At 40.8% G+C, this 26,007-nt stretch overlaps 2 protein-coding genes across 7 annotated transcripts in view; one reads left to right on the top strand and one right to left on the bottom strand.

The window, feature by feature from the left end:
- snw1 (SNW domain containing 1) overlaps positions 1-23,694 on the bottom strand; it is a 30,554-nt gene extending 6,860 nt beyond the window's left edge. The window contains exons 1-11 of the mRNA XM_072273252.1: positions 23,618-23,694; positions 19,192-19,345; positions 16,596-16,757; positions 14,197-14,292; positions 11,888-11,994; positions 8,548-8,652; positions 7,323-7,392; positions 5,129-5,194; positions 3,198-3,314; positions 2,928-3,069; positions 109-205 (exon numbers count right to left, since the gene is read on the bottom strand). Coding sequence (XP_072129353.1) covers positions 109-205; positions 2,928-3,069; positions 3,198-3,314; positions 5,129-5,194; positions 7,323-7,392; positions 8,548-8,652; positions 11,888-11,994; positions 14,197-14,292; positions 16,596-16,757; positions 19,192-19,345; positions 23,618-23,631 — 1,130 coding nt within the window. The 5' untranslated portion in view covers positions 23,632-23,694. The remainder of the gene's footprint in view (positions 1-108; positions 206-2,927; positions 3,070-3,197; positions 3,315-5,128; positions 5,195-7,322; positions 7,393-8,547; positions 8,653-11,887; positions 11,995-14,196; positions 14,293-16,595; positions 16,758-19,191; positions 19,346-23,617) is intronic.
- A 468-nt stretch (positions 23,695-24,162) lies between these two features.
- adck1 (aarF domain containing kinase 1) overlaps positions 24,163-26,007 on the top strand; it is a 765,048-nt gene continuing 763,203 nt past the window's right edge. For all 6 annotated transcript variants that reach the window (XM_072273241.1, XM_072273237.1, XM_072273238.1 and 3 more), the window contains exon 1: positions 24,163-24,214. The gene's annotated coding sequence lies outside the window, so the exon portion shown is untranslated. The remainder of the gene's footprint in view (positions 24,215-26,007) is intronic.

Genomic DNA, 26,007 nt, shown 5'->3' with positions numbered 1-26,007 from the left:
AAAGGAATTTTGAGATGAGGATTTTTGCATGCTACTCTACACAGCACAGACCAAGGCACTAAGCCACTTATAAATATGATTTTCTCATAGGTTCATGTCGTAACATACCTCCTATCTGGAGCTGCACGGGCAAGATTACGATCATGTTGTCGGTCTTTTCGTCTTTCGTGTCGAATTTCATCCCTTTCTCTTGTTTCATTTTCCTCTGGGGGAGAAAGAACACCACATTATTCAATTTCTACACCATACAAAGCTTTTTATTATTAATGTATTGTCTGAAATTACTGAAAATCAGACTTTTAAGCTGAATAGCATTTATTTGGATACAGTTACTCTATCATATTGGAGGTGCCAATTATCATTTAAAAGAAGTTCCTACAACTGAAAACAAAATAATGAAATGCCCTGCATTTGTTGTATCGTGTGGTCCTTCTTAAGGAAACGAGCGAGTTTCATTTATAATCAACAAAGAAAATTCTGCTGTTACCTGGAGGCAGAGAAAATAGGTATGAAACATGTATTTTGCATTAATATTGACAGAGGACATGGAAGATAACAAGATCCGAGAGGAGTATGCTGATATTCTACGACATGTCAATAACAAGCAAGTGGTGTTGGAGCTCTTGAGAAAACCAAGGTAGATAAGTTCCAAGGGTCTGACAGGATCCATCTCAAATTATTGAGACCTGAGATTACTGGCACCTTTGCAGACATCTATACATCCACTTTAACCATAGACAAGATTCTAGAAGACTGGAAAATAACCTCCTTTCTTTAAGGGAAACAGAGACAACGAAGAAAATTATGTGCCACTGAGTCTTACATCAATGGTAGGGGTATTACTGGAGACAAATCATAGTTGCATTTGCACACTTAGACTTACTAGGGATAGTAAGCATAGCTTCAGGCAGGGAAGTTCACATCTTATAAGCTTGAGTAAGTTTTTTTAAAATGATAAAGATGACTGAGTGGTGGAGTTAGTTTGGGGATCTGTGGTCCATAAGAGCACAAGACATAGGGGCAGAATTAGGCCATTTGCTCTGCCATTTCATCATAGCTGATTTATTATCTCTTTCAAAACCCCATTCTCCTGCTTATTCCCTGTAACCTTAGATGATCTTACTGATCAAGAACCTAACAACTGCTGCTTTAAATATATCCAATGACTTGGCCTTCACAGCTGTCTGTGGCAATAAATTCCACATATTCATCACCTCTGGCTAAAGAAAGTCTTCCTCTCTCCGTTCAAAAGGGAAGTCCCAGTGGTATTCTGTGAGGGTAAGTGCTGGGACTGCTGTACAAATGATTTTGCCAAAAATGTAGATGGGCTGATAAGTAAAGTTTGTAGATGACATAAAACTTGGTGGATCTGCAGATAATGAGGAAGGTTGTCAAAGGATACAGCAATATATAGCAATCCACACAAAGTGCTGGAGGAACTCAACAAGTCAGACAGTTTCTATAGAGGGGAATAAAACGTTGCATTTTGGGCTGAGTCCATTCATCAGGACTGGAAAGTAAGGGAGCAGAAGCCAATTTAAAGTAGGGGAAGGGAAGGAGTACAAGCTGGCTGGTGATAGGTGAAACCAGATGAGCGAAGGTGGGAGAGGTAAAGAGGTGAAGGCGAAGGAATTTAAAAAGAGAGGACAGTGGACCATGGAATAAAGGGGAGGAGGGGAACCAGAGGGAGGTGATGGGCAGATGAGAAGGGGGCAACCAGAATGAGGAATTGGAAAAGAGTAGGATGGAGGGGACAAATTACCAGAAGTTGGAGAAATCAGTATTAATCCCATCAGGTTGGAGGCTACCTAGACAGAATATGAACTACTACCTGTCACCTGCTGGTTTGTACCATTTCCCCTCCCTCCACCTTCTTATTCTGGCTTCTGCCCCTTTCCTTTCCAGTCCTGAAGGGCCTTAAGCCCAAAATATTGACTGCTGATTCCCCTCCATAGATGGTAGTTGACTTACTGAGTTCCTCCAGCAGTTTGGATGTGTTGCTTGAGATTTTCAGCATCTGCAAAATCTTGTTTATGATTTACAGCAGTAGATAGGTCAGTTAGAACCGTGGGCAGAGAAATGGCAGATGGAGCTTAATTTGGACAAGTATGATGTGTTGTGTTTCAGGAGGTCAAATGCAGAGGAATCTTTACAGTAAAGGCAAGACCATTAGGAGTTTAGAGGGATCTTAGGGTGTAATTCCATTGCTTCCTGAAAACAACTACTGATGTTGATAGGGTGTTAAAGGTCGTACACGCGTATTGCAATGTCACTACAGCAGTGTAATGTCAAGTCACTGTGCCACACAAACATGATGTCAGCAGCTTCAGTATGGGCCACAGCCAACAGAGGTCAGATACTTTTGCAAAGGAGGCAAAAAAAAAATTCAATCGCTTTCTACACATTCTTTTTACAATTTTAGTAGCCAAAGAGCAGTTTGTCCCACTTTTTTCTAAGGATGGAATTAGAAACAAATGTATTGCATTCAACTGCCCGAAACCACAAATGCTTCTAAATGAGGGGTTCCCAACCTTTTTTATGTCATGGACCCCTAGCATTAACCAAGGGGGTCTCTAGACCCCAGGTTAGGAACCACTGTAATCTAAACCAAATCGCAAGGTCATTTTTACTTCCAAAAATACAGAAATTAAAAGTTTATTACGTGAAGGTGCTCCTCTTAAGATGTTTAACAATGTGCTCAGTTAGAACCTTAAAAGGAATTCAAGACCAGTCGCTATATTTGAAAAATCACTCATATATTTGAAGTGCTGAGATTGAGAGCCAGTGATGGGAATGTGAAGGGACATGGAAACTGGAGCGCTGGCAAGTATGAAGGGAGTGTAGGTACCACTACTTGGTGAGCCAGATGTCAAACCATCATGATTTCCAAATATTCTGCACATGATGCCCTCACAAAACCTTCCTACCTTTCTCTATGTGAGTCTTGATACCAGCTCTTCTTTCCCTAGCAATCTGAGCCAATTCTCGAAGCTTCTCTTCTTTCTTCTCTTTCTCTTTCTGAGCCATTTTCCTTTCAACCTGTGCTCGCATCTCCACAGCTTCACGAGCCTAAGGACACAGCACATGCTAGTTAAGGAGTAGGTCTGCCTTAGCGAAGTTGCAGATGAGCAATAGTGAATAGAGGAATTCACTAACAGGGCTGCATTTTGCAACTTTTCAAAAGTTGATAAAGATACCTTTCTGTCAGCAATGTAAAGAGCCTCTGCAAGTTTAGCAAAGTTCTCATTAATGTGAACTGTCTGAAGTCCCCGTCCATCAGCAGCCAAACGTTTATCCAATGGAATGGTGTATCCCTGTAACACAGAACATAATCACATGTTAACCATAACGGCAATAATGAGTCCAATTCAATTCTCACTCTGAACATACCAGGGCAGTTGATTCAGATCTTTACACCTTTGCTGATATTGTTAATTGGGTCAAGATCAGAACTTATCAATAACTAAAGCTTTGGTTATTTGTTTGTTGAAATCATTGCCAAAATAAAACCATCAATTAGAGAACCAAGTCCAGTACAAATACACACAGTGGCCACTTTATTTGGTACCTCCTGTACCTAACAAAGTGACCACTGAGAGTATGATTATGGTCTACTGCTGTAGCCCATCCACTTCCAATGTTCTATGTGTTGTGAATTCACACCACTGGTGTAATGATTGGTTATTTGAATTACTGTCACTTTCCTATCAGTTTGAACCAGCCTGGCCATTCTCTTTTGCCCTCTCTCATTAACAAAGCGTTTTCAGCCATTGAGGTGCCACTCATTGCATATTTTATTTGTCACACCATTCTCTGTACACTCTTGAGACTGCTGTGCAGGAAAACCCCAAGAAATCAGCAGTTTCTGGGATACTCAAACCATCCTGTCTGGTACCAACAATCACAGTCAAAGTCACTTAGATTACATTTCTTCCTCATCCTGATGTTTGGTCTGACCAATAACTGAACCTCTTGGATTATGTCTGCATGCTTTTATGCATTGTTGCTGCCACATGATTGGCTGATCGATTGCATTAATGAGGTATACAGGTGTACCTAATAAAGTGGCCACTGAATGTATAAAGTTCATACATACTGCACACGTTAGGAAAAAACTATGGCGAAAATATTTATTGCAAATCTCATCTTTCTTTATACAAGCCTGAAGATGAGGTTTCAGCAGATTCAGGAACACTGATACAGTGCTGTTGAATATAACGACAAAAACATTCTCCCCAGGGCCATATACAGTTAAGAAATAAATTCAATTTACACTGAAATTCTAACAGATCACTCCCAGTTTCAATGAATTTCCTCAAGTAAGATATGCCAAGGCTCACCTTTCCACGACCAGAGCTGGAGCTTCACATCCTGCCATTCGAGACACCCTATCCAACTATGCACTGATCTCATGCCTTCATGCACATGCATGGATGCTGAGGTCAGGCTAAACTTGAGACAACGGTCAGGGACATAAATGATATGGATCAATTCAGAAGCAAGTCAAGGAGGGAAATTGAGAAGAGGTTGTGACCTCCACCAAGTGCCACACTTTTGTACACTTTCTAATGCACCTTGGTCTCCTGATAAACTACAACATCCCTCATGATAGTCCCACCATTCAAAATCAAATCAGATTTTGACTCTCAGCATGCTTAGGCTGGAGATTTACCAACAATTCAATTTGTATAATTCTACTGCAAATTGGAGGTCAGTTGCAAGAGATATTCTAAGTGCAATCCAAGTGCTGGTCACACATTGCGCCAACACACCATGGCAAATTTCCAATACATATCAATGTACATGGTGAATAAAAGTTGATCCTTGAGTGATCTACAACTTCTCTTGTATGTGAAGTGCCTTACTGGCACAGTTTAACTATTTTTCTCCACCAACTTGTCTACCCTACTCTCATGCTATGACATGGCCATCAATTGGAAAAAAAATACACTGTTCTGCTAGTCTCTCTTAAAAAAAAACTAACAATGCATTCTTTAAACCAGCAGTCTCCAGTACTGGTAACAGTGCTTTTTCATTTTAATTAAACCTAATGGTTACACTACATTTTCTTATAAATACCATTCTACTTTGTAGATTCCAAAAAAAAAATCACTCCAAGTCTCTTTACCTTGGCGTTCTTCCAATTTGATATGCACGGAGGAATTTTCCACTCTTGCTGTTCTTTCACAGTCATCTGAAACAAACAACAATATTTTATGAGAAGAATCTCATATACTCAAAGAGGACAACTCTCAGAATGGCCGGGCTTAATCAAATGCACCACTGTAGCAACATTCAGAATTCACGTGGAGACACAGTAACACCCTTTTGTATCATTTCCCTAGAATATTGCACATAAATTGACCGAATGTGTAATGAGTTGAAATCTAGACAAACAAATGTGGCAACCAACTTTGGAAAACTAGATCCAACAAATAGAGATTAGTAAAAGTGTCTAAGAATTTGAATTGGGGCAGCATGGTACTGTACTAATTAGCACAACAATTTACAGTGCCAGATGCAAGATGGAGGTTCAATTCCCACTCCCATCTACAATGCATTTACATTCTCCCTGTGAATTTCCTCCCATGTTCCAAAGATGTAGAACTTAGGGTTAGTGAAGTGTAGGCATGTTATGTTGGTGCCTGTGGTGATACTTACAGGCTACACCAGTACAATCTTTGCTGATTTGATTCGATGCAAAGGACATATTTCACAGAATGTTTCAATGAACATATGACAAGTAAAGCTAATCTTTATCTTCATAAAGAATCTTTTACTTTGAACAGGTAGAAGCATCCAAGTTTAACTCAAACTGGGGAGTTGATGCAGCTGAAAAAGCCTTGTTATTTTAGGGATGAGGCAACAAAATGAACCCACACAATTTTGTGCTGTGTTCAGAGTTTTGCATCAAAGTGGCCATTTAACTTACTATGCCCATACTGTTCCCTGAAAGAGGGAGGTCCCAGTTATCCTACCCTTTAAACATAAGATTTAAAAAAGATGATCCACTTTCTCTTTAAAATGATTTATAAATTCAATTTTCTTCAGCTTTCCTTGTATCCCCTTCCAGACCTATAATGGGGTCTGCTGCAAATTCTAACCCTGTGACCATTGTGTAATTTAATCAGTCCTCTACTGTTGGCCATGTCTTTAGCTTCTAAAACTAAGAGCTCTGGAAATCCCTCTGCTTCTCTTTCCTCCTATCAAGTCACCAATCAAAGCTTTTCTCTCTAAGTTAATGAACATCTTCACTACTACTTCCTCATATGGATGGTACAGATTCCTTTGATAAAGTCGGGATTAAGCTTGAAGGCCAATGAGAAGTACAAAAGTTGAAGCTGGTTGGCTGGAGCGAGCCCACTGGGGAAGTCGGGGTTGTCCACAATACCACAAGTTTGGAGACTGAAGACAATCACTTGTTCTAGGGTCACAGAACTGTGTATGTGCATGGGTGGAAGGAGGGAGGTATGAGGCTTGTTTCGCTGTTGTTGCTTGATATCTTCTGGTACGGTACCTGTGGATGCAATCATAGAGCAGATGGTCTGGCCAGACGCTTCAGACAATGAAGGAACAGCAAATCAAGGAACTAGTGGAACTGCAACGGAGTGAACTTTTAATGAGAGGGGAAAGACTGGCAGCAAAAGCACATACTTCCAAAAAAATTCAAAGTAGTTGCTTGCAGGTAGGAAATCCTTGGTTGTTCAGTTGGCTTCACCACCATGATCGTTCAACTCCCTATAGAATGGAACTACATGTTCTGCATAATCTTCTGCAACTGTTTTGTAGGGGAAGAGGGCTGGTAATGTGCAATTCTCTCAATGATGGATGTCACAGTGAACTTTACTAGACAGCAGGCTGCCTGATAAAATCAAGTATTTTTAATAGCAATGCCACATTTTACTTTGCTGCAGAGTCATTATACCATACTCCATTTCTCCACTGAAACCCACAAGAGAGGATGAGCTGTCAGTGACAGTTACTGCTGCTTTCAGTCACTTCACTTCCTGCCATTCTTCACCCTGCCACCAAACAATAGCAAGTTTTAATCCATCTGCAGTAATTGACTTTAAATGGCCCAAACTCATGATTCTGGTGTGGGGATTTCATTCATCACCGCAGGAACTATGGAGTCATCTGAAGTTATGAGTCAATCAGCTTATGAAAAAGAAATTACAATACAGCTAGACAAAGGACTTGTGTGGCAGCCGATTTAAAAATAAAGCTTTTATCTGGAAGTTTAAAACAAAAGATCTACTCAAAAAATCTCAATGAAATATTAGTGAGCACTTCTCTCTAGCATTAGTTGATCACGCTCCTACCTTTCTGCTTGGCGAATGCATGACAGGTGCAGGGGGTGATGGGGGACCTCGAGGAATTTTCTTATTAATCCTAAACAGAAAAGACAGAAGCCAATTAAGCAGAATAAAATCTTTAAGAAGAAACAGTAGAATTCATGTTAATGGACAACACCGTAGCAAATGGTTAGTATGATGCTATTACAGCTCTGGATGATCCGGAGTTTGGAGTTCAATTCCAGCGCCGTTCTGTAAGGAGTCTGTATGGCCTCCCCGTGGAATGCATGGGTTTTCACCGGGTGCTCTGATTTCCTCTCAGTCCAAAGACCTACCGGGTAGGTTAATTAGTCATTGCAAATAATACTGCGGTTTGGTTAGAGTTAATCGGGTTCCACGAGGGTTGCTGAGGGTATGGCTCAAAGGGCCTACTCTGCGGTGTATCGCTAAATAAATAAAAATAGAAAAAATAAATTTCTGATTCACTCTCCCATACACAGTACTAGAATGGAACTTACCGTAATTAATAGAAACAGATTAGACAATTTAATATTTAATGGAATATTCTTGAGCTCCAAAAAATTATCAAATTTCTGATTACATAATCAGCATATTGTAGAAACAGAAAATTTACAGCACAATACAGGCCCTTCAGCCCACAATGCTGTGCCGAACATGTACTTACTTTAGAAATTACCTAGGGTTACCCAGAGCCCTCTATTCTTCCAAGCTCCATGTCCCTATCCAGGAGTCTCTTAAAAGACCCTATCGTATCTGCCTCCACCATCGTTGCCGGCAGCCCACTCCATGCACTCACCACTCTCTGCGTAAAAAACCTACCCCTGACATCTCCTCTGTACCTACTTCCAAGCACCTTAAAACTGTGCCCTCTCATGATAGCCATTTCAGCCCTGGGAAAAAGCCCCTGACTACCCACACTGTTTTGTCTGGAGTTCTTTGCTGTATGTACATACACACAGATTTCATGACAATAATGAATGAGTTTAACTTGTTCTTTTTTTTTTGAAACAGTATGTTTCTATTAAACATAGTGGGCACTGGACTGTGTGGTAACACTTGGGTTGTCCCCAGCACATCCTTGGGCAGGTTGGTTATTAACGCAGTTGATCTCATTGTATGTTTCAACATACGTTGATAACTAAACTTGAATTTAAATCTCATACAAATCATCTTCTGAAGACAAAATCAAAGGTCACTGAAATAATTTACTGTTTGATTGCTATTCACTTACTTGAATCGAGGCGGTTCCATGGGGTCCTTTTGCATTTCCACCATCCTGATAACCCTTTGTTTAGCTCCTGAGTTGAAAGCAACACCTTGCTGAGAAGGAGTGTACCTGCATTGAAGAATAAACTTAGTTTATTGACATGGTCATTTATTCTGACATATGTATAAACAAACGAGTATTCAGTTCCAAGAAAATGCACGAGATCCTAGCATCACACAAATCAGGAGTCACAGTCAGTCACAACTTCTCTGTTAGTTCAGAGATCTCCATCAACAGCATGGATAGAAGAATACATATATACATTGACAACACTAATTCTTTGCCCCTTTAATTTGATATAATTTTTTTTTATTTATCTGGAACTTAAAAGAATGCAGGTGTATGTCATTGAGACCTACCAAATGTTTAAAGGACTAGACAGGGTGGATGCGGAGAGGATGTTTCCTGTGCTGGGAGTATCCAGAACTAGAGGGCACAGCCTCAAAACTGAGCGACCTTTTAGAACAGAGGTAAGGAGGAACTTTTCTTAGCCAGAGAGTTGCAAATCCTTGGAATGCTCTGCCACTGACTGCGGAGGAGGCCAAGTCCATGCATATATTTAAGGCGGAAGTTGATTGTTTCCTGATCGGTCAGGGCATCAAAGGATATGATGAGAAGGCAGGCATATGGGGTTGAGTGAGATCCAGGATCAGGCATGATGGAATGGTGGAGCAGATTTGATGGGCTGAATGGCTTAAATCTGCTCCAATGTTTTATTGTTTTCATTTAGAGGTACAGCATGAGGCACGCCCTTTCAGCCCAACAAGCCATACTACCCAGCAACTTATCTACTTCACACTAGTCCAATCACAGAATAATTTACAATGATCAATTAACCTACCAACTGGACTGAGTGAAGGAAGCCCACATGGTTCAGAGGAAGAACGTACTAACTCCTTACAGAGAGTGCTGGAGTTGAACTCTGAACTCCAGAACACCAAGAGCTGTAGCAGATTTGCGCTAACTGCTACGCTATCATAACACCCTTAATGCTTGTTGAAACTCAGCCTTGGTTACAAATCCTTTAAGCTAGAAAACAAAGATCCAACTCAGCCCTTTGGATGCTATTACAAAGCCTGTTCCCTCATGACCCTTCCATCCATTCACCTGGCAAGCTGAAACTGAATCACGTTTTTCCCTATCTCGGTCATTTTTGACTCAAGACTAAGTTTCTGACCATCAAGGTAAACATGTTTTAGTTGCACTACTTCATTAATGCATCAACTTTCCTGCCAAATGAAACACTTACCCATGCACGTGTTCCCTTATGTACTGAATAAGAAAAGTAAGAAATAAGAAGAATTGGTTATTTTATCCCCCTGCACCTGCTTTAGGGTGGTGGGATGGCGATATAGAATGTCTCTACCAGAGGGGGTGCAAGGTGCTTCTTCCCTCTACTAGCCTGTAGGTCACCCTTGGGCAAGGTGTAGCACCTGCTTAGCCCCCTGATTAGGGTCACGTGAAGCCATAGGAGCACGTGGTGGATGGTCGCACTAGCAGCTGATGCATATCACAAGTCCTGGTTATGCAACCACTGACGCAAGATAATCTCTGAAGAGTATCTATCATGGCTGGGATCACCCATCTTGTAAAGACACTGCCTAAAAGCAGGCAATGGTAAACCACTTCAGTAGAAAACATTGCCAAGAACAATCATGGTCATAGACCATGATTGCCCATGACATACAACATGGCATGATGATGATGACCTGGTCTTTGAATCAACAAGATCAAGGCTGATCTGTTGCTTCGTGCCATTTTCTCGTATCAAGTCCAAAAAACTTGATTCCCTTAATATCTATCAATAGCTCAGCTCAGTTGTAAAAGGAACATGAAAAATTCACTGACTATGGGTGATGAATTTTATCTCTAAACTGTATTGACATTGTGGTTTTTGATTCTAGATGCCTCAGCCAGGGGACCCTATCTATACTGTGAGGTTTTGGGTGTATTTTTTGTTTATCCAAAGAAATAGTTTCTCATTCAACTAAACCCAAGAGTAATGTTGCCCAATCTGCTTAATCATTCCTTACACCATCGCTCCAGGATTAATTATAGTGTACCCTTACTGGAAGAATATCTTTCCATATGTATGGATAACAGACCTGGACACAATATTCCAAATTTAGTCTTATCAAGGTCTAGCAAACTAGAGCACGACACTTATACCCATGAACTCAGAACCCATGTATCTGAAAATCCCAATTTGCACTCTATGGAAAAAAAAAAAGCTCTGCCTGATATTCAGGTTCACACAATATTCTAACCACCTATCATTTTTGGGATCACTGATTGATACAGGGATCTTGGTCTTATCAATTACTCAATTTTAAAATCTCATTGTTGTTTTCAAATTCATCCCTTTCTCTGCCTCTTCTAACTCTCTGTAACTTACTCCAACAGTACCAGCATTCCTTATCTGTTGGTGCAGGAAGCATAGTGCCACTTGTAGGCACGCTCTTGAGCAAGAGCGTATGCCTTAATCAGTCTGACAGCTATGCAGGAGGAATCTTTCCGCTGCTTTTCCATAGTCCCCTTTTTTAAAAAAAATTCAAGTTTTCATAATCCAACTCTTGACAGTCACAAAAGGCTGGATTTCCCAGTGGCTACCCATTTTAATTCTATTTCACATTCTCATTCTGGCTTCTTCTATGGTCATGATGAGGCCACCTTCAAGTTGGAGGAGCAACACTTCATATTCTGTCTGAGGAGCCTCCAACTTGATGCCATAAACATTTATTTTTCTTCTTTCTGGTAACTACTCCCACTCTCCCTTCACTCTTTTTCCATTCCCCATTCTGGATGCCCTCTTCTCCTCACCTGCTCATCACCTCCCTCTGCTGCCCCTCCTTCATTCCATTTCTCCAATGGTCCACCGACCTCTCCTATCAAATTCCTACTTCAGTTCTTTACCTCTCTCACTTATCACCACCCAGCTTCTCACTTAATTCTCCCTCTTCCCTACTCACCTATCTTCCCCCTCACATATCACCTGCCAGCTTGCACCCCTGCCCCTCTCCCCACCTTCTTGCTATGGCTTCTTTCCTCTTCCTTTCCAGTCCTGATAGGATCTCAGCCCAAAACGTTGACTGTTTATTCCCTCCACAGATGTTGCCTGACCTACTGAGTTCCTCCAGCAATTTTTGTGTGTTGCTCTTGACAGACAAGCTAAGATTATTATATGAAGTGTAATCAAAACGATATATCCAAAGCACTACATGCTGAACCTCATTAAGATGCAGCATGCATTAGAAAAACAAATTAGACATCAAAATATCACCACTGCTTGTGTGACTCTTCTAACCTGATGTACTGTGCAGGGGCTAGTTTCTCAGCTGCTCGAACAGGCATGGCTGCTGCAACCTTCTGTGAGACTTGTTTCTCAAGAGCTGAACGCGTCTTTTCAGTCAACTGTAATGAAACAATAGTCAGTTTAGCAAATTAAAATGCATTACCTCTGGACTGCCTATGGTCAACATACCACACAACCTCTACTTACAATCTTAATTTTCAAGGATTCACAGGCCATCTTACCCAAGACAAAGTCAACTGTCAAAATGTATTAGTCTTTAAACACAGGTGTTAGAAACACCATGTCACACAATATTATGGCGTTGCTTATTCCCAGTGGAAGAATGTAATCGTACCCTCAATTAAAGAGTACTTCTTCTGACTCTACCAACATTTCAGTTTTGTTTCCACAGATAACACTCACATTACTTTTGCTGTACCGGATCAGCAGTAATACTGAGGGACATTTTAACATCACTCCGCACTGAAAAGCCTTTCCCTCCCTTCATTTCACCTAGCACACAGTTCTTTGTCATTCTTAAACACCACCAAACATCCAGACGTGAAAACTTGCTATGAATACCAGTGAGCTATTTAACTTCAAGAGACATCACAAACCCTGCAATCTAACATTATTTCACAGTGGGAATCAAAGCTGGAATGTTGTATACATAATGATTTGTACCTCTACATCATTATTATTGGTTACTATTGAAGAACATTCAATCTACAAGGCTAACTTGCACATCTACCTACTACTGTCTCTCTGAGTCAATCAACCCAGACTCAACCACTCACAAAGCACATGTGTGGAACATAAGGCAATACAAGTCAACTTTATTACAGTACATGATCTTCCTTTCTGTGTGACTAAAGTATGCATGATTTATAATGCTGAAATCTCCCAAAGAACGTGACATACTTTGGCATGTGTATACTTTAGAAGTCCATGTATTATAAAATCCTCCAAGATATTGTACAGAATTCATCACACAAACAGAACCAGAGTTAATGCACCTGAATAAAAGAATCTCCTTTTATTTAGAAATGTCATAACCTTTGGCATGAAGGGAGTAAGACACCATGAAATCTACTTTGTCATCCCCACATTCCTGTTATGTCTAAAAACATGAAACTTTCAAATTGCCTGAATGTCTGTAAAATGTCTTCAAAATTTTTAAAAAAATTTCTGTGTAGTACAAATTGTTATTCAGAAACACGGCAGAAAATCTGTACACTAATTTCTTCATGAAAAACAGAAGAAACAATCAATTAATCTGTCTGATGGACATGTGCAGGGAAGAAAATATCCATTCCCACAACAAAACATGCAAGATATGTTTAAAGGGTTTGGCCTGTAGCTCAACCCTTTGAAGACTTATTTCTCCCATAAATCATCTTGTATGTGAAAACAGCTTGTTCATTAACTGACTTTTGGGAACACTACAGTCAATTCAGCTGCATCCTCTAAGAATCGTCTGGTGTACAGAAAATGTTATGCAAATTCCAGTATTTTTCAACAGCTTTTGTATAAAGTCAGAGAAATGGCTAGTCCCGCACTGCCAGAGAATGGTGAAAGCAATATTGAAGAGTCATTTGGAAGGACACACACACAGGCAAGGAATTGAGAGATATAGACCACATGCAGGCAGATGTGCAGTTTAAATTGGCATGGTCTGGAGGGTCTGTCCATATGTTGCACTGTCCTTATGTTCTACAAGGCAATAAGACATTGTAGCAGATTTAGGCCATTGAGTCTGCTCCACCATTCAATTATGGCTGATTTAATGTCCCTCTCAACCTCATTCTCCTGTCTTCTCTTCATTACCCTTGACACCCCTACTAATTAAGAAGCTATAAACTTCTGCTTAAATATACCCAATGATCTGGCCCCACCGCTGCATGTGAGAACGAATTCCACAGATTCACCACCCTCTGGCTAAAGAAATTCCTCATCTCTGTTATAAAGGGACATCCTTCTATTTTAAGACTGTGCCCTCTGGTCCTATACTCATCCACTATAGGAAACATCCTCTCCACATCCATTCTATCAAGGTCTTTCATTATTCAATAGGTTTCAATGAGATCCCTGCTTATTCTTCTAAACTCCTGCGAGTACAGGCCCAGAGCCATCAAACACTTCACAGGCATTAACCCTTTCATCACCAGGATCATTCTAGTGAGCCTCCTCTGGACTCTCTCCAAGCACAAGCTTACTCTTCTTTTCAAATCTCCAGTATCTCCTTGAATTCAATAATATCGTCAAATCAGAAACATTCCTTATGTCATACCTACACATTTGTAGAATTATAAGTAGTTTACCTCCTTTATACTGTCTTCATCAGGCCTCTGCAGATCTGGGTCATCTTCATTTATAACTTCTTTAGGAATAAGATCTGTAAACTTGCTGTAAATAACCTGAAGAGAAACAAACGTTGATGAACATTGTAAGTCTGTAAAGCCAAATTTTCTGAATTACACATTACATCCTCACCATCTTGACAACTATTGTATAACTTAATAAAAAGTTATCTACCCAAAATACGAGTTAGAATTCTGGACCAGGCGTAAGGAAGGTATTCCTCACTCAGCCCATCTGATGATGGAAGTAGAAAACAAAGTAGCATAACACATCTGCAGATAAGAATCAGATGGAAATTACTCTACAGGTCTACCTTCACTAATCTGGCGCCATTGGGACCTGAGGAGTGCCGGATTAGTGAAAATGGCGAATTACAGAAGGATCACATTAAGCAATAGCTAACCACCTCATCATACCTTAAAAATATCATGTAAATCAGTACAAGTTAGATAATAATGAAACAGAGATATTACCGTATACATACATCTATTGATGCTTCTGGACAAATCTTCAGTGATGTTCCTGGAATCATCGGGTGTTTTGGGTCTTTCAACATCATACAACCTCCTCCAGGTGACCCCAGCCGGGGCTGATCAGACCCCAGCTTGTGTCCAGATGGCTAGCTACTTATGACTCCATGGCTCCCCTCTTTTGAGCCACAGCCACCTTGAGGCCCTCTCTGCCGCATCGGTGGTACTGCGGATGGCTCTCCTCTTCCTCTCTCCCTCGGTGCCCAAAATGCTGAAGGCTCTAACTAAAGAACGGGCTATGAATCCCCTACAACCAACCTCCACTGGGAGACACCTCGCTCTCCATTCAGCCTGCTGACAGTTGCTGACCAGTCCTGCGTACTTGGAGAGCTTCCTTTCAAAGGCCTCCTCCAAGCTATCTTCCCATGGGACTGTCAGCTCCAGCAGCACCACTTGCTTAGTAGACTCAGACACTAGGACAATGTCTGGTTGTGGGGTGGTGGCTGCGATATGGTTGGGGAACTTCAGCTGCCCTTCGAGGTCCACCAACAGCTGCCAGTCCCTTGCAGAGGTCAGGATGCCTGCAGATGTTCTTTTGGCAGGTATTGGCTGCTCCCCAGCTCTGACAAAGGCAATGGTCTGCTTGGAGGGTCGAGACCGCTTCGCCCACTCAACTCCTTTGCTGACGGCTTCAGCGATGGTCTTCAGGACCTGATCATGCCTCCACCTGTACCGTCCCTCACCAAGTGCTCTTGCACAGCCACTGAGGATATGCTCCAGGGTTCAAATGAGTAGCAAGTGAAATTTTGATAAAGTAATATACTGTACAGGCACAGATAAAATAAAGGGTACAGGCAAATGTACGGGAATTAACTTATACAGAAAAGTTGAGCTCTCCCGCTTCTAAAGTGAGACCTTTAATATACCTTCAGGTAAAGTTACATGTCTGCAAGTGTGGGGTTGTCAGGATCATCAACATTTTGTTAGCACGGTAAATTACAGGAAATTGCCTTATACCCTGTTGGCGATTCTGCATCTGCTGTTGTTAGTGTTTTTCTTGGTGTACATCTCCAATACAAAGCAGTCTCATCAGCATTGTACACCTGCCCGGAGCTTAATTTTTCATCGGAGACTAACTTGGCGAACTCGTCAACAAACTCTGCTGTTGCTTCCTTGTCTGCTGAATGTTTTTCACCACACACTGCACAACACCATAAGCCATGACGCTGCTTGAACTGATGAAGCCAGCCTTCACTATAGTCACACTCATAATCTAGTCCTCGTTCTTCATGAAACACTTTTGCTTGTTCCTTCACCATATCTCCAGATAGTTCAACACCTTCACTTACACGAAGATTAAACATTATCAGCACTTTATCTAGTTCTGAACTTCTTCCATCTTTCATTGTTTTTCTTACGCAAATGTTTCTTTCAGCCACTATCAGCAAAAAAATGTAGCAGTTTTCCTTTCTGTTTCCTTATATCGTCCACTGTGGAAGAGCCAATGTTGTAACACTCGCACAAGCTTTTCATCGATACACCACTGTCCAGTTTTTTCAAGAGTTCAACCTTATCTTTAATGGATAATGTGCGGTGTTTTCGCTTCACAGCACCAAGTGCATTTCCTTTACTCACTGGGGTCATAATTGGGGCCAATAAAAGGCCATTGATATTAATAAATGCAGGAAAACAAGCAGAAATCGCCTGTCTGTGCTTACAAGAGCGCGCCAACATGTGAACAGATCTAGTGCAACCAAAACAATGCGCAGCAGATTGGTATGGTGGCCCGGGAAATTTGAAATTACAGTTGCACGGAAAATTTGAAATCAGTGCTGGATTATCAAAGGAACCAGATTACAGGTAGTTGGATTAGTGAAGGTCGACTGTACCTTGTCCTTTGACTGTCCTTGTCTGGCAATGGCATCAAATTTGATCTTCCCCTCTGCGTCCACCTGAACCGGCAGGGCATTGGATGATTTCTTCTTGCGGCCCATGTCCAATGGAAACTGTGCCATATGGATCTCTGGAAATGCGCCTCCATCGCCAAAATCCTGGAGGTAGAAAAAGAAAGACCGAATCAGTACTCCCAAGAGTTACAGTTTCATAGAGCTGCAACATTATCTTGACACTCTTGAACTCAATCCACTGATTAACAAAGGTCTTCTTAACTACGTGTGGTAATTTTGAGGGAACAATGGACTTGGACCCCAAAATCTTTCTGTTGCTCCACATGCTAAGAATCCTGCCATCCTTGATGGACACACCCAACAAATTCTATCTCAATAAAACCTGTTTAAGGAGGTCTCAATTAATATTAGGGAAGATGAAGTTACCCATGACAACAACACTTATCTTTGCACTTTTCCAAAATCTGTCTCCCAATCTGCTTCTCAGTGTCTCTGTTTCTACTGGGGGGGGGGGGGGGAAGCACTCCTAATTAGACTAATTGGTCTCTTCCAATTCCTGACTTCCACCCACACTAAGTATGCGATCACTCCACGGCATTTGCCCTTTCTGCAGCTGTGATACTATCTCTGAAAGGCATATTTGCATAGCCTTGAAACACATTCAAGATGTTAAACAAGACAGTCATCCATTACACATTTTAAGTTGCTATTTTAAAATTGAATGTTTTTATTTAGATAGTTCCTCCACTGCAGCCTCTATACATCACTTTACTGATCTTTTTATACTGACTCCTGCAGGTTAGCTGTAAAGATTATTTGAAAAATGAAAATATACTTCTGAGCACAAAACTTTGAAAGGGTCTACTCAGAGAACAACATGTTGCCTTTTGTACATACATTTTTGAATACGCTTAAGAAAATATTGAAAAAATTTTCAAACCAGTGACAGCAGGTCTCTTGATACTATTTTGTGCTGAAAGTAGGGAAGGATCTGGCCGAAAAAAATACAGAGTAGGGAAAATATGAGGTTGAAGGAAAAATGGAAAAGTAAATTATTTAAATAGAGTAAGACTACAAAATATTGCATTTAATGGAATATGGACTCATTTTGCATAAAGCAAAAACTGGTACGGAGGTACAGTGAGTATTTAGGAAAGTTAATGGAAAGTTGACCCTTGTTACAAGAACACAATTGCAAGGAAGCTTTGGTCTCCAAATTTAAAGGAGGATTTTGAGGCAGTATGGGGAAGGTTCAATAGGCTGATTTATGGAATCTAAGATTTGACCTATAAAAGACAGGTCAAACAGGATCAGACTTTGCTCGTGAAGTTCAAAAGAATGAGAGTTGATTTTACTGAAGCACTATTCACAGGATGGGTATTTAATATTTACTCCGATTGGGGCTGTTTATAGCTTTGGAATAAGGAGTCATCCATTTCAGATGGAGATGAAAGGGAACTTCATCTTAGTGTTTCAACTCTCTGAAATTCTCTAGCCTAGACTTCCAAAGGCAGAATCAGTGCATATATTCAACATGGAGACCAACAGACATTTGAACTACAAGGGGGAACGAACTGCGAGGTAGAGTTGAAACTAATACTGGACCAACCATAATTCTGTTGAAAGTTGGAGACAGCTGGAAGAACCAAATGATCTACTTCTGCTCACGTCCTATGAGAGTGAAGAATGACAAGATACTCAGGCTGAACTTCAGTGGAACAGAGAAGTCCGTGTGAAACTGCAAATCACTAATCCTGGTATCCTTGCTATGCAATAATGCAAAATAGCAAACATTTGGCAGAGCTGTCAGATGCACAGGAACTACAATTATAAACAAGAGCAGCAAGTTTTTGTTTAGAGTTAGTGTTCAACAATCATTGACTTATAATTGCTCCCATAAGACTGGAAAAGTGTTTTATCAACAACATTAATTCTCAGTGGCAAAGCCAACCCAACTGCAATGCTGTCAAGCACCCTAGTTAGTCCATGCCCAAATGTTTTGTCAGGCAAAGTGCTGTGAAAAACCAGAGACTTACTTGAATAGCAGAATTGAAGGCAGGCTGAATACAAATGGTTGTGTTGATTCCACATATTTAGTAACCCCCTAGTTTTAAGTTTTTCCCCTACTTACCACCCTGGCTGCTGAATACACCTTTTGATAAAAGGTAGAAACAAAGTAGCAAGTAGTAGAAGTCACACTAAAATAAAAACAGCTCATAAATCTCTCAATACCTTCACTAACAATCAAGGTAATTTCCAGTACTTTGTTGTGTATCAGTAACACTAATGCCGTAACAAACTCCAAAATATGAATGGGAGATGTGTCCGTTAAATATTTACAATAAAGTTAGTGTTGTTTACACAGCACCTGATGAGCTGTGGCAGAGAGAACTGAGCACCTGAAATTCAGTCTCTATGCAATGGATAATAATGCTGAAAGTACAGACATCAATAAAGATAGAAATTCTTACATGTATCAATATTACTAACTGCTGCAGCTAAATGTTTAGTTCAAGCACATGATATGTCAATGTTGTGTTTGGCAAAATAGATAATCATGACAAGATTGCAGATGTACCTCCAAGGAACGAGGAATCCATCCTTTTCGATGCCCATATGGCGGAGGTTCTCTGCGGGATGCTACCAAGGCTGTTTGTCTGGCTCGTTGAGCACGGGCCTTTTCGTCAGCTTCCAGCTGGTCCTGGGACAGCTGTGTTGGCGCAGGAAGAAAACTTGAAAATAAAAATAAAAATGTTTTTAATATTTCCAATAGATATGGCAAGGCAAATATCTCCTGGCTTTTCCACAGTGGAAAAGTTCCTGTGAACACCTGGACTGTGGAGCAAGTTGTTCAAAACCATAATTTATCACACTGTCACCAGATTTTTTTTATTTTAGAAATCCTTCAAAAAATTAATATTTTCATTTGAAATTTGGAATATTAAGGCTGGCCACACCATTGTGAGCACTTACGCTACCTTGCAACTTATACCTGTGAGACATATTTTACCATACTACATATAAATGAGAAATATCTGATTAAGGATGTCCCACTTTAAATAGGCTACAGCACAACATAGGAGATTAGAGCATTGGGGAAAATATATTAACATGGATTAAAGAATGGAAGTAAGAGTCAGAATAAAAGGTCGTTTTCAGACCAGAACAATGTAACCAGTGGATCAGTCCTTGGCTCTCAATTATTTCCTACTGATATTACTGACTGAGAGGAGGGTGGAAAGAGTATTAAGCACCTAATTTTGCTTATGGCATGAAGATAGGCAGCAGATATTGACTCATTATCGTCACATGTACCAAGATACAGTGAAAAGCTTGTTGTGCTTACTGTTCATACAGATTAAAATTATGAGGGGTATAGATAGGGTAAATGCAATCAGACTTTTCCCACTAGATAGGGTGGGACTACAACTAGAGGCTATGGGTAAAAGGTGAAAGTTGAAAAGTTTAAGGAGAACATGAGGGGAAACTTCTTCACTCAGAGGGCAATGAGAGTGTGGAATGAGCTGCCAGCACAAGTGGTGCATGTGAGCTCAATTTCAACGTTCAAGATAAGTTTGGATAGGTATGTGGATGGGAGGTAGGGAGGGCTATGGTCCCAGTGCAGCTCGATGGCTATAGACAGTTTCCAGCCGCTGTCTGTAAGGAGTTTGTATGTTCTCCCAGTGACTACATGGGTTTCCTCTCAGTGCTACAATTTCCTCCCACAGTCCAAAAACGTACCAGTTGGTGGGTTAATTGGTCATTGTAAATTGCCCGTGATCAGACTAGGGTTAAATCAGGGGTTGCTGGGCGACATTGGTTCGAAGGGCTGGGACGGCCTGTTGCAAACTGTACCTCAACAGACAGACATAAATAAGTAAAGCGTAAAAGCTACCGAAAAAGTGCAGTAAAGAATAAAGTGCAAGGTCATGATAAGATAGATTATGAAGCCAAGAAATAACAATGGGATAGAAGCTCTCCTTGAGCCTGCTAGCACATACCTTCAGACTTTTGTATTTTCTGCCCAATGGCAGAGCAGGTAAGAGGGAATGACTGAGGTGGGTGGGGTCTTTGACTATGCTCTCTGATTTACTGAGGTGAGAACTATGTATACACAGAGTCCAGAGAGGGGAGGCTGGTTCCCGTGAAGCACAGAGCTGTGCCCATAACCGCAGTTTTCTGCAGTCACGTGCAGAACAGTTGCCATACCAAGCTGTTACGCATCCAGACAGAATACTTTCTATGGTGCATCAATAAAAATTGGTAAGAGTTGACAGAGGCATGCAGACCTGAAAAGAGTCCAGCATTTCATTCAGGGGCAGGTGAGTTTGAACAAGAAATGCTATGAGCACTCTATGAAAGAAGTTTTAAACAAATACAGCAACTACAGAAGTCAAAGATAAGAGAGAATTAACAAAAATGTAATATTTATATAGACAGATACCTGCAAAAAAAAAAAATCATCCAGGAAATGAAAACTGCTGGAAACATTCAGCAGGGTAGAGAAACATTAAGTGTCCAATTGATGATTATTGCTCAGCACAATCTGAAATATTTCAATCCTCTGATACTGCCAGACCTGCTGAGTATTTCTAGCGGTTTGTTTTATTTCAAATTGAAAGATAGTAAGTTAACATCCAGAGTGCATTCAGGGCAGTTTTCTGAATTAGTGCACATCAGAATCTGAAAGCCAAACAGAAGTGTTGTTGGAACTCATACAGTCAATAGCATCTGTTGAAAAAGAGACCATGTGACAATTTGGGTCTACTTTGAAAACTGCCATCCCTCCACTTTGAGTTCTCAGAGTCTCTGACAACCTCGTCATCTTAATGTGAGCATATAATCATAAAATATGAACCCAAGTCATTCAGAAACCAAATCAAGAAGCACCATTCATATAAGAACAGAAGAAATGTGAAATATTTCTTAACGTAGATGCCAAGGAGCAACTGAAGTTTAAGACGAATTCTGTTTGGTTCTGAGTGAAACTATCAAATATTGAAAGGCATAAACAGAGTGATGTGCAAGAGGGTACAAGTTGGTAGGTTAATTAGCCACTGTACAATGCCTCTGCGTGCAGATGGTGGGAATGAACTGATGGGAGTGTGGGGATTGTAAAGTGGAACTGCTCTAGGGTTGGAAGAAATAGGTTCTTGATGGACAGGCTCCATGATACTTTTGTCTTAGATCAATATAAATATACTAAAATATAGATTAGATTGAATAAATTAAAAGCTATATTCCAAGTCTTTAAGATTGTTGTAATAGCATTGGCAGAGGAGCTATAACTACACTAACATCTCAAAGATCAACATCATTATTGCTTTATCCTAAGTGGCTCCACAGAAAATCTTTCCATCTAGTTAATCCTTAATTCATAAAACTCCAACAAGGACTTACAGAAACATAACATGATAGAAAGACCAGCTAAAATGTTAGATGCAGTAACACAACCATTGCATACTTGTTTTAGTCCTGTTTCACACAAAGAATATTGATTGAGATGCACTTTACACAACATTCCTTCATGCTACACGACAATTTATATTAGGCCCATTTCTACATATTAATTCCACGAACATTGCAACACAGCTAAGCATATTCAAGGATGTAATGTTCTGGATTTCTAAGGCACTGGTGAGACCTCACTTGCACTGTGGGAGGGTCATCCTTTATAATGGAGATGAGGAGGAATTTCTTTAGCCAGAGTGTGGTGAATCTGGAATTCATTGCCACGAGTGGCTGTGGAGGACAAGTCATTGGGTATATTTAAGGCAGAGGTTGATAGATTCTTGATTAATCAGGGCAGGAAGGGATACAGGGAGAAGGTGGGAGATTGGAGCAGAGAGAAATAAGTCAGCCATGATGAAATGGCAGCGCAGACTAGATGGACCAAATGACCTAGTTCTGCTTGTGTGTCACCAAAAAAACAGCCTCCCCTTTGTGGATTAGATCTACACCTTTCACCTCCTCCTTAAAGCTGCCAGCATAATCAAAGTGCCCACCCTCCCTGGATATTATCTCTTCTTCCCCCTCCCATATGAAGATTAAAAAAAAAGGCTTAGAAGCATGTACCACCAGGCAGGTTCTATCCCACTGTTATAAAGCCATTGAAAGGACCCCTAGTATGATAAAATGTACTCTTGAACTAACAATTTACCCATTTATGGCCTTGCACCTTATTGTCTACCTGCACTGCACTCTCTATCACTAGTACTTTATTTGACATTGTCATTGTACCCCGTACTACTTCATTGCAACGTTGTAAATTAACCTATATGGATGGTACACAAATATTACACTGCACATCTGTAAGTGTAATAATAATAAACCAATTTGATTCAAGCAACTCAGAACGAGGGATTAGGTTCATCATTCCTCTACCAACTCCTTGAAATTAGGCCTCCTCAGTATTGCTCAGAGTACTACGATTTTACCCATTACTTTATTTTTAAAAATAACGTTTCCTATTTCAGGTGCTGGATGAAACCATGGCAACAATTACGTGGCGACACAGATACTACACACCTTCAGCATTACATTACCAATAAATTTTATGTGCAACTAAGTATTAAAATGGTCCGATATAGATCAGAGTTACAGAACCAACGAAAACAAAACCCAAGTAACTTGGACAATATTAAAAATAAGCAAGAAGAAACACAGATTAATACCTAAACCTTCAGTCCCGACTATATTTCAATATAAAGTAAAGCAGGAACTTTTCCCAATAATTGAACACGCAAGGGGACTCTAAAACCCATCTGCCCACGGTATTGCTCCCGTTCCTCAGCACACAGTTCGGTTGGTTGGAGCACGATCAGCAAAGGCGCTTCGACAGGCCTCCCAGGAAAGGAGGTGCCAACAAAACCAAACAATTCCAGGGATGCCACACAGTTCGCACCAACTCGCGTTTACTTACACCAGCGGGAACTCGGAGCTGGCAGGTAACAGGAACTATAACCAGGCAGCCAATTACTGCAGGAATATAAAGCATAACTAACCTCGTCAGCGCCATTTTCTCCTGGTTGTAGCTGCCCCTGACGATTTACGTCTGACGTTATGCCGCAGGGGCTGAGATGTCAACCAAACCGGGCGTCACCGCGGTGCGGCAGCTTTGATCATGTCTGCGTCATGATGTAGGCATGCAATTTGCATTTGGCGCCCTTCGCAGCGGCCCTGCGTTGGACAGTGACCGGATCGCTCAGTTGACGTAAACATGACTGACAGCAGGTTTGACCCGCCCACTGGTTGTCCCTTGGCTGCTGATCTTCGTCTATATGTTAAAGCCTCATGGGAGTTGTGGTTCCCCTACTTACTTTTCTTTTAATATACGAAGTAACCGGCATTTCTTTTCCATAGAAGACTTCGTTATGCTATCTTATGCATTGAGTAACGCGCATTCAGTTTATTAAGTCAAATGAGAAAACAGGGGTGTTTTTAAAATGTTGTAGTTTTCTTCCAACTCTTTCCTGCTTAAAACGACTTGGCAGATGGAGTTTGTGACTACAATTCCCATATGACTTTGCGCGATAGGCAGGAGGTCATGGGTCAGGGCTTCCCGGTTGTCGGAGGCTGAAGCTGTCTGTTGCCAATAGCCGGTAAGAGTTGTGATGTAAGATACCATTGGTGCAGGGTTCAGCACCCGTACACAACGGTATCATACTGGTCGTTTTTGGTTGAGATACTGCTCGTGTTTATCTGTTGACTAAGAGATCTCCCTAACCAGAAGTGCACACTGTTGGAAGGTATCTGAATGACAAGTTTCGATAATGTGAAGGAGGGAAAGTCAATGTCAAGCGAACGTAACAATTCAAAGAAGCTAGGTTAGAAAATGTTACTTCATATTTTTTAATATAGTTTTTACTATACGGATGGGAAAATGTACTTTAAGGTGAGCTGAGTAACACATGAGAATGGGTTTACTGCAAGTTGCATAACAAAACATGCGGTGTTGGTTGCATAAGTACTACTCCAGAGTAACATGGTAGTTTTACAAATAATTTAATTTTCAAACACCTGCATAATATTAACAGGTGGAATCTTTGCTACTACCTTGAACTGCTCGTGTAAGGAGAATTGAACGCTTTTCTTTTGATCACTGTCACAAGCTCAATTCTCTCACATCCTTTCAGGCAAACTTTTGCGTTCTGCAGAAATATTTGCCAAGTTTAACCTTTTGGAGAGGATATTCCCGAGGGATTTTCCAGTGAGCCTATAATGGGAACTAAGAAATAAGAAGCAGGTGTTTCACTTTGATGGATGTGCTATAGACTCCAAATTGTCAGTGGGAATTCAAGGAGCAAGTATGCAGGGACGCTGCAGATACCTGTAAGAAAAAGACACAGGAGCCCTATTAGGCCATTCGTCCCATTGAGTGTGATTTGCTGTTTTCATCATGGCTGATCTATTATCCCTCTCAACCCTGATTTTCTGCCTTTTCCTTGTACACCTTTGCATAACTTCCCTGTAACCTATCAACATCTGCTTTAAATATACCCAATGACTTGGCCTCCACAGCTGTCTGCGGCAATAAATAAACCCAAATTCACCACCATATGACTAAAGAAATTCCTTCTCTCTCTGTTCTAAAGGACATCCTTGTATTCTGTGGTTATGTCCTCTGGACTCACTCACTTTTGGAAACATCCTCTTCACATTCACTCTATCTAGGCCTTTCAATTTTCAAAGTCAAAGTAAAATTTATTATCAGAGTACATACCTGTCACCATGTACAACCTAGAGGTTCTTTTTCCTGTGGGCATACATAGCAAGTCTATAGACCATTAATTAGAGTAAGGGGAACTATGAGGCTATCAGGCAGGAACTTGGAAGCATAAATTGGAAACAGATGTACTCAGGGAAACATACCGAAGAAATGTGGCAAATGTTCAGGGGATATTTGCGTGGGGTTCTGAGTAGGTACGTTCCAATGAGACATGGAAAGGATGGTACTGTACAAGATCCGTGGTACACAAAGGCTGTTGTAAATCTAGTCAAGGAGAAAAGAAGAGCTTACGAAGGGTTCAAAAAACTAGGTAATGATATGAATCTAGACGATTATAAGGCTTGCAGGAAGGAGCTTAAGAATGAAATTAGGAGAGCCAGAAAGGGCCATGAGAAGGCCTTGGCAGACAGGATTAAGGAAATCCCCAAGCCGTTCTACAAGTATGTGAAAAGCAAGAGGATAAGATCTGAGAGTATAGGACCAATCAAGTGTGACAATGGAAAAGTGTGTATGGAACTGGAGGAAATAGCAGAGGTACTTAATGAATACTTGCTTCAGTATTCACTATGGAAAAGGATCTTGGCGATTGTAGGGATGACTTACAGTCGACTGAAAATCTTGAGAATGTAGATATTAAGGAAGAATATGTACTGGAGCTTTTGGAAA

The sequence above is a fragment of the Mobula birostris genome, chromosome 1, assembly GCF_030028105.1.
Source record: "Mobula birostris isolate sMobBir1 chromosome 1, sMobBir1.hap1, whole genome shotgun sequence".
Classification (NCBI taxonomy): domain Eukaryota; kingdom Metazoa; phylum Chordata; class Chondrichthyes; order Myliobatiformes; family Myliobatidae; genus Mobula; species Mobula birostris.
This window is presented reverse-complemented; position numbering and strand designations above follow the sequence as displayed.